The following is a 14,937-nucleotide window of genomic DNA, read 5'->3' as shown; positions in this document are numbered from 1 at the left end:
TCATCGCAGGCTTCTGGACCTGTAACAATGGAAATAAGTCTGATCCTCCTGAAGTGATCATAAGTCCAAGAAGCAGGGCTCTGACCCAAACTCCTCTGTGTATTAGCCCCTTCAGTGCTGTCACCTATTGTATGTGGAGACAGACCACCACCATTTTCTGTGGTCTTAGTCACTGTCTAGTCCCAGTCAGCTGTTCTGAATGTCTCGATATTATTCTCTAATCCTTTGTAGGTGTTGCTTCCTCTGTAAAAAAAAAAAAAAAAAAAAAAAAAAAAAAAATTTAACTGAGGAGCAGAGAGTGGTGGTTACTGTGGAAGAGAAGAGAGAATTTGCAGTGGTTGCTGGTCTGCATTTTCAGGTGTAAACTATCAAGTTGCCTATGAGCTTTCTTTTTGTATTTTTTTTAAAGTATAATTCTTAAGGAGTTGTGGATTTCCTGTCATGCGAATTTACACTTGAAAAACAAAGTGATTGAACTGAAATATTGAATGTCATTTAAAACTCTTTTCATTTTTTTAGGATAACTGGACAGCTCTTATTTCAGCAGCTAAAGAAGGACATGCAGCTATTGTAGCAGAACTACTCAATTATAATGTCAATTTGGAGCATCGAGATCTGGTATGTGTTGTCTTAGTGTAAAAATAATTCTCCATATTTTTAGTGAGAAGAACAATTTAGTGAGTTAGCAACTTTCAGTTCTGTAAAAACAGGTCACTTTTTTTAATGCTATTCTCCAGTTGACTACTCAGTGCCATTAAAATGGGAAAATATATAATTAAATACTGTTCTTACAGTTTTGAAATAGTTGCTTTAGTGTTAAAGTCTGCTTTGGAATGAAGCTAAACTGAAGAACGGTGGTTGTTTCCTTGTGTGTGTGACTTTTTGTTGTTACTTTTTTAGTATTTTCATAAAAGACATGTTAAATCTTTCCCAAAAGATATCTGTTTGTATTTACTTTTTCTCTGTACAACTGCGATTATCGATCCAGCAATCCTTGTTCTCAGTATACTGGGACTTGATTTCATTCATCTTGCCACATTTTTAATATGGAAGAATGGACGCTATAGTCCAGTCCACCTGAAGAATTACAGAGATTTCTTGTGTGGTTAATGAAGGTTTGATGCCTCTGAAGAGCTACAAACTCCTCTATTGATTGAAGAGGGAGTTGGGTACCTCCAAGAACTCATTTCATTCTGCCTAAATAGTAAACCACTGGGAGACTTCAGAGTGGAACTTCAGTTATAGGAAGCACTTGAAGGCTGTGGCATGTTGTGATGTCCAACTTGTTCATAGCATTGTAGTGTTGGTCACACCTGCATGGCAAGCAGTACCTTTCTAGGCCTCTGTCAGTCTTGAGGGATCTTTAACGTCTGAAAAGATGTATTGTGGAGAAATGAAATTGTGCTTACAGTTAAGAGGCATACTGTTATTTTAAAATTAGTTTTGGTTACCTGACCAGTCAGGTGCCATAGACAGTAAAACCTCTGTTTCCTTGCTTACAAACTTGAATGAATGAACCATTAAAGTTTGAAGTTAATTGCTATTACTACTCCCTTGAGAGGACATAAGACTGCTTTCATAAAGAAGGAAGTCATTACATAGTTACTTTATGAAGGACAGGTAGGTGTCTGTTCGACAAATCAAAAATAAATCCATCAAAGTTAATTGACTTGGATTCTAGCTTTTTGTTTTCAGATAATGCTTTCTCTTTGGTTTGTGTAGTTACTGGATTTTTATGCACTTGGAATTGGGCATTTATGGGGAAAATTCAGGAACATTTAGGATAAGATATTCTCCCAGGCTTTGCATATAGCAGGAAATCAGTACTTCCACACATGGATTTATTAGGATTATAAGATTGTGTAGTCAGTCTTTGTTACATCTTGGACTTGCCAAACAGTCTTGAGACAAATGCCAAACTAGAAACCTAATTATTGACTTTAAATTAAAGAGTATATTCCGCTTATGTTGTTTGTTTGAACTGTGCTTGCCAGGGAGGATGGACTGCACTGATGTGGGCATCATATAAAGGCCGTACTGAAGTAGCTAAGCTCCTACTTGAAAAAGGAGCAAATCCAAACATCACTGGAATGGTAAGTGGTTGTTTGTTTTTGTTTTTGAAAAACAAACAAAAAACACAACCTCTCTTTCCTCTTCTGACAAAATGTTTAAAATCCTGAATCCTGTGTTAATCTTACCTTGACTAAACTTTTAGTGTTCGTGGCAATACAACACCAGTCATTGTTTTACTCATGCAAGTGGTTGCTTTAATTCTTTATGACAGCCAGTGTTTTTTAATGAGAATAAATGAATGCATACCTCTTAGTAAGATTCAAATCAGCAAGAGAGGAGATAAGTACTGTATGTAATTCTACTTGTATAGCAATTGTCAGTTTTCTGCATGTGTGAGTTTATGGAGTAACTAATATGAGCAGTTTAGAAACAACAATTTGTTTTCATTGGTGCAGAAGTTATCAAAGGGGCTAGATCATATGACTGTGCCATGCTAAGATTTTGAGATTTTTTTTTTTTATTTTACAAGGCTTTCGGTAAAATACGTGCATCATGACACTTGAACAAACAGATGTGACAGTATAATCAATTTGGTGTCTGAGGTGACAGTGAGCAACGGAAAAAAAAACCAACAGTAGCGACTTACCTATTGCAGATTAAATCTGCTTTGCATATGGAGCTTCTGTATGCATGATACGATTGGTCTGCAGCCTTGATTATTGAGGGGTAATGTGTACCTGTTTTGTTTCTCACTTACATTACAAATGTATATTAAGATAAGGGTATGAATTTTTAAACCTTGTTGAAGGAGTTACAGGATTGTTTCAAAGCAGCAGACCTTTTTCTAGCCATTATCTCGACAGTGTACTAGGCAATAGTTACTGATACATTACTAGTTTTAATTTCATAATTTCCTTCTGTGGGTTTATCATCTCTTGGAACATTTTTATTAATATTGGTCGTAAAAAAAAAATAATTATGACTTTTATTTCATATGGTTCGTATTTTCTTTCTTCAAAGCAATACAGTGTCTATCCAATTATTTGGGCAGCAGGACGAGGCCACTCAGATATAGTACATCTTTTACTCCAATATGGAGCTAAAGTGAACTGCTCTGATAAAGTAAGTTATGTTTATGTAATACTTAGTTTCTTTAATGCTTAGTACAGTTCTTGTAAAAATGAATTCTGTTATTTAGCATGTCATATCCTAAAATAATTTTACTTGAAATTAAAATATATCAAGTAGTTTCTGACTGAAAAACACCTGCTGTTATATCTTGCCCATGAGATGAGAATTAATGTGTTAGATTGAGTCAATATACTTGCAAGAGGTTTTTTCATAGTATGGTTAAGATGGCTGTAAACACTTATTTCAGTGGACCATATTTCTGTTTTCTAAGCTGTTGTAAACCTTGCTACATTAGGTTGCATAGACAAGTAATTCTTACAGCTAGAAATGTACAAAGGAAAAAAAATGGGTTTTCAGATGCATTTGTTAACTTTTAAGACCAAATTTGATCTTTGTAGTAGTAATGCATTGAAGTATAGGACAAATGCTAAATTGTAGAAGATACTAAATAAAGAGGCGGTTATGGAAAAAATGTTAATAAATATTTTTGCAGTATGGAACCACCCCATTGGTTTGGGCAGCTAGGAAAGGTCATCTGGAGTGTGTGAAATACTTGCTGCAAATGGGAGCTGATGTTGATCAAGAAGGAGCGGTAAGTAACTGCTCATTTTCTAGCGATAAAATGTGGGTACATACATCTGTGTCTTGTTTTAATTTTGTAATGTAACTAGCAAAAAAAAAAAAAAAACCATGAAAAAAGATGAAATGTTGATGTTGGAGTATGTTAGTTTCCAGCTAATTGCAAACTACAAAGAAACACAAGGAATCTTTTGAAAATAATAGTGTTGCACCTTTTCAGAGCTTAGGATTTTTTTTAAGCTTTTAGCTGCATTTTTTTCTTATTTTTAAATGAAATAGGTTTTTATTATTTATGTAAGATACTAGATAAACTTAAAATACTAATTTAAAACAGAATATAAGTAAATTTAATTGAAAAACTATGTAGGACAACTTGATGTTCATATGACTATTCCTGAAGTTCTTTGAAAAAAACCTTTTTGAACAGTATTGGCACATGTGGGTGCCTTGATAATAGTAAGTTCTCATATGGCAGGAAAGTGATTGTACAGTGCATGTGACATTCAGCAATTAAAATAAATTGACTAGAGCTTTTTTATTAGTTTCTCTCTTATTTTAATAGAAAACATAGCAAGTGTACTTTAAAAGATAAGTCTGAAATAACACTTAAATGGTTAAAAATGTAACATCATTGGGTGTTCTTTTGTTATTTAAACTGCTGATATAATGATGGTTTCTGTACCAACTGTACAACAAAAATATATATATTTTTTCTGTTTAAAGAATTCTATGACTGCACTTATTGTAGCAGTGAAAGGTGGCTATACTGACTCGGTAAAAGAAATCCTGAAAAGGAACCCAAATGTGAACCTAACAGATAAAGATGGAAATACAGCGTTGATGATTGCATCAAAGGAGGGGCATACTGAAATTGTGCAGGATCTTCTTGATGCTGGAACTTATGTGAATATTCCTGATAGAGTGAGTACATTTTCTTATTTCCTTATTGTGGCTTTACTATGTGTATAATAATAATAATGTAATATATGTTTAAATTCTAGTATATGCAGGTTTGCAGATGCACTTCTAACTTTTCTGCCACCTAGGGGCAGAAAACAACATTACACAACAAAAACAACATACTGCAACTTTTTTAAGTGGCAAATGCTGTTATGAGAATGTGAAAGAAAATCACTTTCTTCTAAAAGTTCTTTTTAACTCTTTTTCTTTGAGTTTCTTGAATTGAAATGCCACATGGAAATTTACAATATTGTTGTATGTTGCTTGTGTCTGTAACATGAGACTTATACTGAACTATCATGCAGCTTTGGGGCATTTTTTTGGTGTATTAACATACGTGGTAGTGCTGTTAAAATTGGAAATCAGTGGATGTCATAACAAATAATGTTTCGGCATCTGCTTCATCTTTGACAATTAAACTTATTAGGATTAGGAAATTTGCATCTATGAAAGGGAGACTTCAGCTCTGATTAAGACATGTAACAGTAACTGTTAAAGGTGCACTGTGTACCTCTGAGTGACCAGAGCACGAATCACTAGCTAGCCATGCAGTGCTTTATTCAGTTGCTTATGCACAAGTACCATGGACTGCCCGCAGCATTGCCTTGGTATTCATTTTTTCTGAAGTGGCAGGGGCCGGCTGAGCACTGCAGCCTAGGGTGTTAAAGGAGTTTAGATAGTGGGTGTTAAAGGAGTTTAGATAGCTAAACTTATGTGCCTCTGTCAAGATTGGTATATTTCAGAGCAGTAAAAAGGTTTTGAGGTGTTCCTGTCCTAAACTGAATTGCGTGGGAGTTGCAGAGACATAAGGAAAACCTCCTAATGCTTGCTGTGTAACTTGGAAAGGATTTGTGGATGCATTTTTCCATATTTCACATCAGCTTTGTGCATTTCTTAGATGGTTTCATGCCAAGCTGCAGTGCTGCATGTGACAAAAACTTTTCTTTCTAATGACAATAGTATATGTAAACAGGATAGCAGTATAATGTACACATGCACAAATGTACTTTAAGATGGGGATCTATTTTTCTTTGGTGTTTGTTTTGCCCATTGATTTATATTTCATCTATTTGGGAGGATTGAGAACGGAGTCCAGGTGTCCAGAATTGTTTATGTATACTTCTTTCTTTTTGCCAGAGTCTTAATCTGTCTTCTATATTCTGTGACATTTTCTTTTTTTTTTTTTTTTCCAGAGTGGAGACACAGTGCTGATTGGGGCTGTTAGAGGTGGTCATGTTGAAATTGTGAGGGCCCTGCTCCATAAGTATGCTGATATAGACATTAGAGGTCAGGTAAGTACAGCAATGTAAACGTTAGTGTAGTTCTTGAATGCAAGGTGAATTTGGGTATCAAATAACTATATCATGTTTCTAAAAACAGCGCTTTAAAAACTTGCTCAAATTCTCCTCTGTGGGGAACTCAGATTCCCATCAAACATGAAAAACTGCACTGCAACATGACACATTCTGTGATATCTTTAAGCTGTAAGGCATATGTAACTGTAATGATATGCTAAGCAGCATTTTCTTCAGTTACTCTATATAATGGTTGAAAAGCAAAGAATGCTGAACGTATTTCACCAGTGCAGATTTAAAATTGTGAAATACATTAAATAAGCAATTTATTTTAATATTCACTATTTTTTTAATAGTAGTATTACATTAATATATGATACCCCTTAGGTAATATCTGTTTGCAGTGGTGTTTAGCCAGTTCTGTTGCTATGCTTGGCTGGTTCTCTCTTTCATAAATTTCCTTGCTTACATTGAGCAGTATTGTCAGTAGCTTCCATATTTTCTACCTACCCTTCCTTTCATTTTTTTTGTCCTTTTTAACTAAACAACCAAGCAATCCATGAGTGCAACAGTTTTATTGGGATATGCTATAAAAGAGACAAGAAAATTGATTTTTTTGGAAGGCCTGGAAGTGGTTATTACCTCTGTGTTCTAATAGGATAGAAATCTTTTCAAACAAACCACCCTCCAAAACAAACAAAAAAGAGAAACATAAATATTATATAACGGGAAGAAAGAAGATGCTGTGGAAAAAGTTTTTTTTATTTCATTAGAAAACATATATATTTGATTTACAACTGAATACCCATGTATAATTTGGGAGATATGCTTTTGAAAATGTTTCAAGATAGGTTGGCTCTGCTCATATTGTTAAAGTTCAGGTTTTTAAAATAGGTTTGCGCTTTATAGCCAGATTTCCCCACTGAGTTCCACTGGTGTACCAGTTAGATTTGGTAGTGTTTCCCTTTGCCCTGAATTGTGCTAAAATTCGCTGATTTGTGTGCTGTTTTCAATATGATTGCATTTTATATACAGGTTTTGAAATTAATCCAGTTAAATTTAAGTGCTAATAACATGTAATACCCTTTCAGGATAATAAAACTGCTTTATATTGGGCAGTTGAGAAAGGAAATGCTACAATGGTGAGGGATATCTTGCAATGCAACCCCGATACTGAAACGTGTACAAAAGTAAGTATTAGAATTTTGAGGACATGATTTGCTTGGTTTGACATCTGTTGTTTTCCCAGCTCCTATGTGGTGTTAAGATCATAGTACCAAATTCACTTTTTTTGTCAAGTGTGAATACCTTGCATGCTATTTTAGTTTTTTTTTTTTTTAAATAATAATAAATTCTGCATTTTGGAAAAGAGGTGTTTCTGTTATGTTAACGTCCACCGTTGATAAACATCACTTGCTATTGAAACTTAGTAGGAGGAAATCTTTTGGATGCTTTACCTCAACAACACTGACACTTGAAATAACAGAGCATCTGCTGCTGGAAAGTGAGGAAAGAGGTTTCTGATATTACTAAGTTGGGTTAAGATTGCCATTTATTGCATTGTACAGGGATTTAAAAAACAATGGATGTAGTATGTATAGCAGCAAATTAACTCTTCCATGCCTGAGTCTCTTTTCAAATATCTTTTATTATATCTGAATCCACTCTTCCTCTCTTTGACACCTATTAACAGAAATTTATTTTGCACTTGCATTTTGTGCTGTGACTTGTATCAATCTATAATAGTGTCTGTTTTTTTTTTTTTAAGAACAGATACACTGAAGTGTTGTTACCTGCGTGCAAACATATGTAACTAAAAAGTTCTCTTAAAAGTTTAGGATTTAATTTGTTACACTGTCACTAGTTTTTGCTTGTTATGGAGTATATAGGAAAGGGCTTTTTGTTTTTTGGGTGTTTTTGCTTTCCTTTTTTAATTAGGCTTTGTTTTTCCTTTTAGGATGGAGAAACACCACTTATCAAGGCAACCAAGATGAGAAATATTGAAATAGTAGAGCTGCTTCTGGACAAAGGAGCTAAGGTCTCTGCTGTAGACAAGGTAAAGAACACTTGGTCATTTACTTTAGAATGTTTAATCATTTTAGTTTAGCAGCCAAATTTTATAGTGAGCTGTCGAGGTTAAAACAGGAAGAGAGATCAACTTTGAAAAAGATAGATGAGGATTTTTTTTTGTAAGAATTAGTTAGGAATGACACAGAACAAAGACTGAAGCTAACACTGGTTCTTGTTCCATTTATATGCTTATATAGCTTCAGTCATTGAACTGGTTGATTTTTATTTTTATTTTTTGCTTGGATCAGATGCCTTTTTGTTGCTAGCACATGTTTTGATGCAAAAATTTAAACTTCCAATGTTCGTTGTTAAGTATTTACATACTTGTTTAAAGATAGCTCATGTGTCATCAATACCAAAATGTCTGTTTCTTACTTCTTGATTTAATTTTTATATGACGTAAGACCTAGAGGGCTTAGTCTTCCCTATGCTTAATAGCTGAAATGATCAGAATGCTTAAGTTTATTCCCATAATTAGTACTTTGTCGTTTTTTTTTGTTTGTAAATAGGGTGCTTTTAGTCATATGCCAAGAAAAAGTTTCACATCAGAAATGAGAATTTCAGATATGAAAAAATGATTCTTGATATGCTCGAAAAGAGTGTAGATTATGTTAATTGTCACTCATGTTTATTTTGATTAATAGTCATTAAACTAAGCAGTGACAGGGACAAAAACAATTGTTTGTCATCTGGTGTGTTATCTACTTTGGTAGATCTCTGCAATACATGAACGCTTATTTGATACTATTGTAACTTAGAACTATCTTATACCTAGAGCAAATAAGTAATATTTTTGATTCGGTATAATAAGGAAACTTTTAGCAGAAAGCTTTTTGGAGAAGTCTGAGAAGATACTGAAATAATTCTAATAATTGAAATAATCTCTTATTCTAAACAAGTCTTTGAATTTGTTTGTCTAAATAGACTACAGTTATTGTGAACCTTAGATTTTGTTTATAAATGTTTAAGGAAGAAGATAGTGACTTGACTTTAGCGTGATAAGAGCCTATGCTTTTCCACATTTTTTAAAAACTTTTATAGTACCTTTTTGAGGGGAAAAATACTTGCTGTAAAGCTTTAATGCTGTTGTGAGTTCCTTAAGATGCATTTCAAATACATAATGCATCTGAAGGGTTGTAGAATATATTGGCTACATGATGGGACTCAGGTCAGGTTGATGATAAGACTTGAAAATCTTGAAGGTCTTTTCCGATGTAAGTGATATTGTGATTCTATGATATGGTCATTACTTCCTATGAATTTATCTTAGATATTACTAATTTTTCACTGAATTGCAGAAAGGAGATACTCCGCTTCATATTGCCATTCGTGGAAGAAGCCGTAAACTTGCTGAACTACTTTTACGAAATCCAAAAGATGGTAGATTGCTTTATAGACCTAACAAAGCAGGAGAAACACCTTACAATATTGACTGTAGCCACCAGAAGAGTATTTTAACACAGATATTTGGTGCCAGTAAGTAAAAGTATTTATCTTTTGCTTAGATCTAAATTTAGACTGAAGAAAACTTGAGCTTTTTCTTATTGATAAGTGATGATCCAAGTGATTTATCTTTAATCACTTGCATATTGAGAATCCAGTTAATTCCGTATTGGTAATCAAGTTCTTTTTTTAATGTTGTGATTAATGAGAGATTTTTCTATTACAAAAGACACTTAAATTGGCAGAAAAAATCATCCTTCTGAAATCCTAATGAAGCTCAAACATTTTATTTTTGACATTTGCCTTTTGACATGGGATGCTGTGCAACTTCTGTTGGTATTTTTTTACTTAGATCTTGCTTATGTGAGAATTTTTTTCTTTCATCTGTTGTGATTTGGGATTTTGTTTGAGTCTTTTGTGGTAAGATCTAATAGTTACTATTATATAACATTTATATGGACGATTAACATTCCTTGGAACAAGAATGTACTAATACTAACACAACATTAATAACACTTTAGTAGTATATGGGAGGAAGGTGTATACAAATACAAGTAAGCCTATCATGGTTTTGTGTATGAAAACTGTCATAGCGAGAAGATTTCCTAAAACAAAGCTCTGTAACATAGTATTCCTGTTACAGGACACTTGTCTCCCACGGAATCTGATGGTGATATGCTGGGTTATGATCTGTACAGCAGTGCTTTGGCTGATATTCTCAGTGAACCGACCATGCAGCCACCGATCTGTGTAGGCTTATATGCTCAGTGGGGAAGTGGAAAATCTTTCCTGCTCAAGAAATTGGAAGGTAAAAATTGATGTAGCCTTTTCTGTGTAGGTTTAAGTCCATCTATAGAAATCAGCTGTTACAAAAACTCTCTCGTGATGTTGTTCTATGTAGTGCTGTATCTAATCTGTTTCTGTAACGAAAACATCTAAATTTTACTATCAATAAAATTCATCAGTTCATCTGTAGTTTGCCTTATTCAGTTAAGCAATGTTAAGACATTCCAGAAGTGTTGCTGTCTGTTGACCTGCATTAGTGAATCTATTCTTTACAAACTGCTGAAAGTATGGCTGCTGAAATACAGCTTGGGGATGAGGGTGTCAAATCAGGTTCCAACATGTAGGAGGCACAAAGCAGCAACAAAACGTGTCCTTTTTTTTTTTTTTTTACTCCTCAAAGTTTAGGAACAAATTCTAGGCTATTAATATTTTTCTTTGTAGTGTATTTTCTCTGCACCAAGTTTTCTTCCCCTCTTTTATTTACTTTGAGCTTTTTGAACTTTCTGAAATGATGTAAGGAATGAAATGCAATATATGAAGAAAGCCATTGTTATCTCCTGCATGTATACATGCCATTCTAAATAATCCTTCTGGTTGAAATGGGCATCTTATTTACAATGTAGGTATTTTTTAACAAAGGATATTTTTCTGAGATGTTTGTTTAATTCAAAATGCTTTCAATAGTCTTGATATTTCCTATTTTCGGTGATTTCTGTGCTTTAAAAGCTTCATTTATTAGTTGAAATGAGGTCTGTTCTTTTTGTTCACATCATGTTCCATGTCGTAAGCAAAGTGCTGTGTGCACTTTTCATTTTTGAGCGTGATGTTTATTGTTAACTCCTGTGTTTTGAGAACACTTTTTCAGCATTTTGTTCCTGCTCCTTATTCATCTGGATTGTGCATTTAGTATTTCTTATTCAATAGATCCTAAATAAATTTCTTAAACAATTCCTGTTTGAGCAAACACGCATTGACAAACAGGTGTTTTCACAATAAGATTAAATTTTACTGTTATATCCAATGATTTCAGGAATGATTTTTTTTTAGTGTTACGGCAGATTGCTTTTTCTTTGTGTCATAAAAATGTTTTAGACTTCTGAAGCAGAAAAGGAAGTATCTTTAATGAGCGTTTAAAAGTAGAAAATCTGCAGCAAACAGTGGAAGAATTACATATTTAAATGGTTTTGTCCATTGCATGTATTGAAACTTACTTTTTTTCACTCTTTCAAGGACTATAGTCTGGTTTTTTTGGTCAATGTTAGGAACAAGTTAGCCCAGGAAAAAATCTTCTAAAAGCTGAGGATCATTACAGTATCTTTTTTGCTTTCTGTTTTAAAATGATTTAACATCGTAATTCATCTTTGTCTTTTAGATGAAATGAAGACTTTTGCAGGACAGCAGATTGAACCTCTATTTCAGTTTTCCTGGCTTATTGTATTTCTCACACTTTTGCTGTGTGGAGGCTTGGGTTTATTGCTTGCTTTCACAGTGGATGCAAAGCTGGGAATAGCAGTGTCACTCAGCTTATTAGCAGTGCTCTACATTTTCTTCAGTAAGTCTATTTTATATGAAGTTTGTGATGGCTTCTGATTAGTATCTGTTCTTAGAATCCATTATTGTTTTGTAGACATGCTTTGTGCTTCAGAAAAAATATGAAGTGTTTTCATAGAAAATGAGACCTCCTGGCTCTTTTCTTGTGTTCTGCATGTAATTGAGAAGGCATTCTAGAAATCAGAAAAGCTTTGTATATTAACTTCACTATGTTGCTCTTAGCCTTCTCATTTTTAGTAATAACTTACAAATTCATTCGGCTCCATGCCTTATCTGTGTAACCTTTGTGATTCTCTCAGTTGTGGATTTTGACTGACATATAAACTTTTTGTTTCAGCTGTAATTTATTTTGGTGGCCGAAGGGAAGGTGAGAGCTGGAACTGGGCCTGGGTGCTAAGTGCAAGATTGGCAAGACATATTGGATATTTAGAGTTGCTTCTCAAGCTCATGTTTGTGAACCCACCAGAGTTACCAGAGCAAACCACTAAAGCTTTACCCGTAAGGTTGGTTATTTCACTTATTTGCTCTTGAATGAATAATTCAGGTTCACTTTGATACTTTGCAGACTGTGCTTTTTAATTATCATGTTTATCTTCCTGTGAAAAAGTGTTAAGATTCCCGTTTGGAGAACAGTAGCCGTAGAAGCTTATGCAGTTAAAATCTTCAGTGTGAAAAAGATGGTAATTATTTCAAGAAAAACTTTGTACCAAAGTCAGTAAAAGTTACTGTTTATTTATTTATGTTTTTGACAAATTTGTAACAGACAAAATAAGGAGTTAATAGATGGTAAACTGTGCTTAATGCTTGTTCCACTGGTTACTGCTGTTAAGGTCTTTGTGTTTTTGTTTGTTTTTTTTCTCCCCCTGTAAGAAGTAGAGCATCAGACTGCTCAAAACTTCCTCTTTACTGAAAAGCAAGAAAAATTTAGATCATGTGTTTTGTGGTCTTGTTTAATCCTATCATTTAGATATGATATTTTATTTTGTGTGGCTTGTTCTTTGTTTTTTCTTCCTCCATGAATATTTGAAGATACCTCTGAAGGCAATTTTAAAAATACTTTTCAATATGATTTGGTATCATAAAGATATTTTTGTTGCTGTTTTGAGTGCCATTATTGATGCAGTTGATTCTACTTATTGAATAAATCAATTTTTAGAATAGAAAGTGGGGTGAAGAAGTTGATAACAGGAGAAGAAATAGGTAAAGAAATAAATATGCAGTTTCATGTAGAATTTTTAAAAGTATTTTAGCTTTTCCTTCACTTCAGAAGAAAAACCAAACCAAAATGAAAACTTTCAGTTGCAGATATGTAGAAGTACTTTTGCTTTGGTTGCCCCCAAATGCTCAAAGCTTTCCAAAGTGTACAACATGTATATTTTTCTCTTTCAGATTTTTGTTTACGGACTACAATAGACTGTCCAGTGTAGGTGGAGAAACCTCATTGGCTGAGATGATTGCTACCCTCTCTGATGCATGTGAAAGAGAATTTGGTTTCTTAGCAACAAGGCTATTTCGAGTTTTCAAGACAGAAGATACACAAGGTTTTTATTACCTGAATGACACTTCTGATTATACCATTTCAATGCACTGTTACTATGGGTCTGTTTCTCACATTATAAGGTCTTTTTAGAAACTGTTGTAGTCATGCAGAAATTCATACAGAAGGGGAAACTCTCCTTCCGTTGTCTTGGAGAGAAAAATGCCCTATTTTCTTTGCTTACCTTGATTTTATTAATCCCCAAAGGAATATCTCTTGTAAAATATAGTTGTCATATGTGACAATTGGAATGTATGTTTATGTTGCATCCTCTTAGATGTGGCGTAGTGTTTTCTGTAGCAATTAAGTAGTTGTGTCTGAGTTAGCAGGACACAAAAGCATACTTTTATCTAATATAAATTTCTGTTTAATTAGATCTTTATTCAGAGCTTTTTTGAATGACCACTATTTATTCTTGGAAATGATAAATGTTTTGAATATATTAGCCCAAAATCATAAACGGCTACGTGTGCTAGTAAGATGGGATGAAGTATTTCTACTTAATCCAAATGGAAGAAATTTTTTTTTACTGCTGCATCTGCAGATTACAAAAAAAAAAATATATATATATATACAGAGCAGCATATGATACTGTGAAGAAAGGGAGTTCTTGAGTTTTCAATTCATAGAAGGCTTATTTCTGCTTTGAGTTTGGCTTCAGTTAATTATTCATCATTTATATTTGATCTTGACCACACATTGAGGAATCTATGAGATGTTGTCTTCTCTCACAAAATGAAATGTTTAGTCCCGTACCTTCTGGAGGGTAGAAAAAACCGTTCTATTTGCTGAGCACAACTTGTTCTTCGTTATTCTTTTTCAAAATCACTGTATGTTCTTTATGAAAGCGATATCTGGATTTTTTTCACTATTATTTCCATATTAGACATTCTCCAGTTTTTCTCCATAATTTCATTAAAATAGCTTTTATGATGCTGTAATTTCTCCCCAAACAGGATTTGGCTTAACAAATGGCAGTGTAGTGCTGGCTTCTTGTGATTGTCTGCAGTAAATGCCCTTTCCCATTCATCTGTAATCTTACCTTTGTCTTGTATTCCTTGGCTCTGTTGCTGTCCTGTGCTCTTCCTAATTCTCTATTTGACAATCTTGCGACATCGTCTCTGTATCTCTAGATGTTCATAGGTTTCTTGTCTGTAGATGCTCATAGAAATTCCATATGGGTTTATTTGTAATCTTCTGCATCTTTAACTTGTGTTCTGTCTGTACACTCACAGACAAACGTATTCAATTGTCATTTCACTGTTGATGATTTATAAGTCTCTAATCCATTTTTGTCTCTATTTAGAGAAGGCTTGCATTCCTACTTAAAGATGTCTAGAACTGATTATAATTGTAACTGAGCTGTTGTTCTTCCCTTCTTGCCCTTCACTCTTGTCATGATGCATTTCTGTTGCTTTTCTCTGTGTTACAAACCAGTCTGTCATGTCAGCAACGTGGAAGATTTTTCCAGCTTAAACCCGGGCCTAGAATATCATATGTGGTCTGATATTCTTTTACTGTAGCATATTTTATTTTTAATTCCAGTTCAAATAGTGATTTATTTTTTGTTTT

The 14,937-nt window shown here is 33.8% G+C and overlaps 1 protein-coding gene across 4 annotated transcripts in view; it reads left to right on the top strand.

Annotated features, from left to right (window-relative positions):
* KIDINS220 (kinase D interacting substrate 220) overlaps positions 1 to 14,937 on the top strand; it is a 73,006-nt gene that overhangs the window by 12,278 nt on the left and 45,791 nt on the right. For all 4 annotated transcript variants that reach the window (XM_080585971.1, XM_080585969.1, XM_080585970.1 and 1 more), the window contains 13 exons: positions 520 to 618; positions 1,995 to 2,093; positions 3,034 to 3,135; positions 3,638 to 3,736; positions 4,447 to 4,644; positions 5,877 to 5,975; positions 7,070 to 7,168; positions 7,936 to 8,034; positions 9,347 to 9,524; positions 10,135 to 10,299; positions 11,650 to 11,829; positions 12,166 to 12,331; positions 13,218 to 13,369. In XM_080585971.1, coding sequence (XP_080442097.1) covers positions 520 to 618; positions 1,995 to 2,093; positions 3,034 to 3,135; positions 3,638 to 3,736; positions 4,447 to 4,644; positions 5,877 to 5,975; positions 7,070 to 7,168; positions 7,936 to 8,034; positions 9,347 to 9,524; positions 10,135 to 10,299; positions 11,650 to 11,829; positions 12,166 to 12,331; positions 13,218 to 13,369 — 1,735 coding nt within the window. The remainder of the gene's footprint in view (positions 1 to 519; positions 619 to 1,994; positions 2,094 to 3,033; positions 3,136 to 3,637; positions 3,737 to 4,446; positions 4,645 to 5,876; positions 5,976 to 7,069; positions 7,169 to 7,935; positions 8,035 to 9,346; positions 9,525 to 10,134; positions 10,300 to 11,649; positions 11,830 to 12,165; positions 12,332 to 13,217; positions 13,370 to 14,937) is intronic.

This window comes from Anser brachyrhynchus, assembly GCF_964034855.1.
Source record: "Anser brachyrhynchus genome assembly, chromosome: 3".
Taxonomy (NCBI): domain Eukaryota; kingdom Metazoa; phylum Chordata; class Aves; order Anseriformes; family Anatidae; genus Anser; species Anser brachyrhynchus.
Note: the sequence above shows the minus strand (reverse complement) of the source record. Positions and strands in the feature narration are given on the sequence as shown.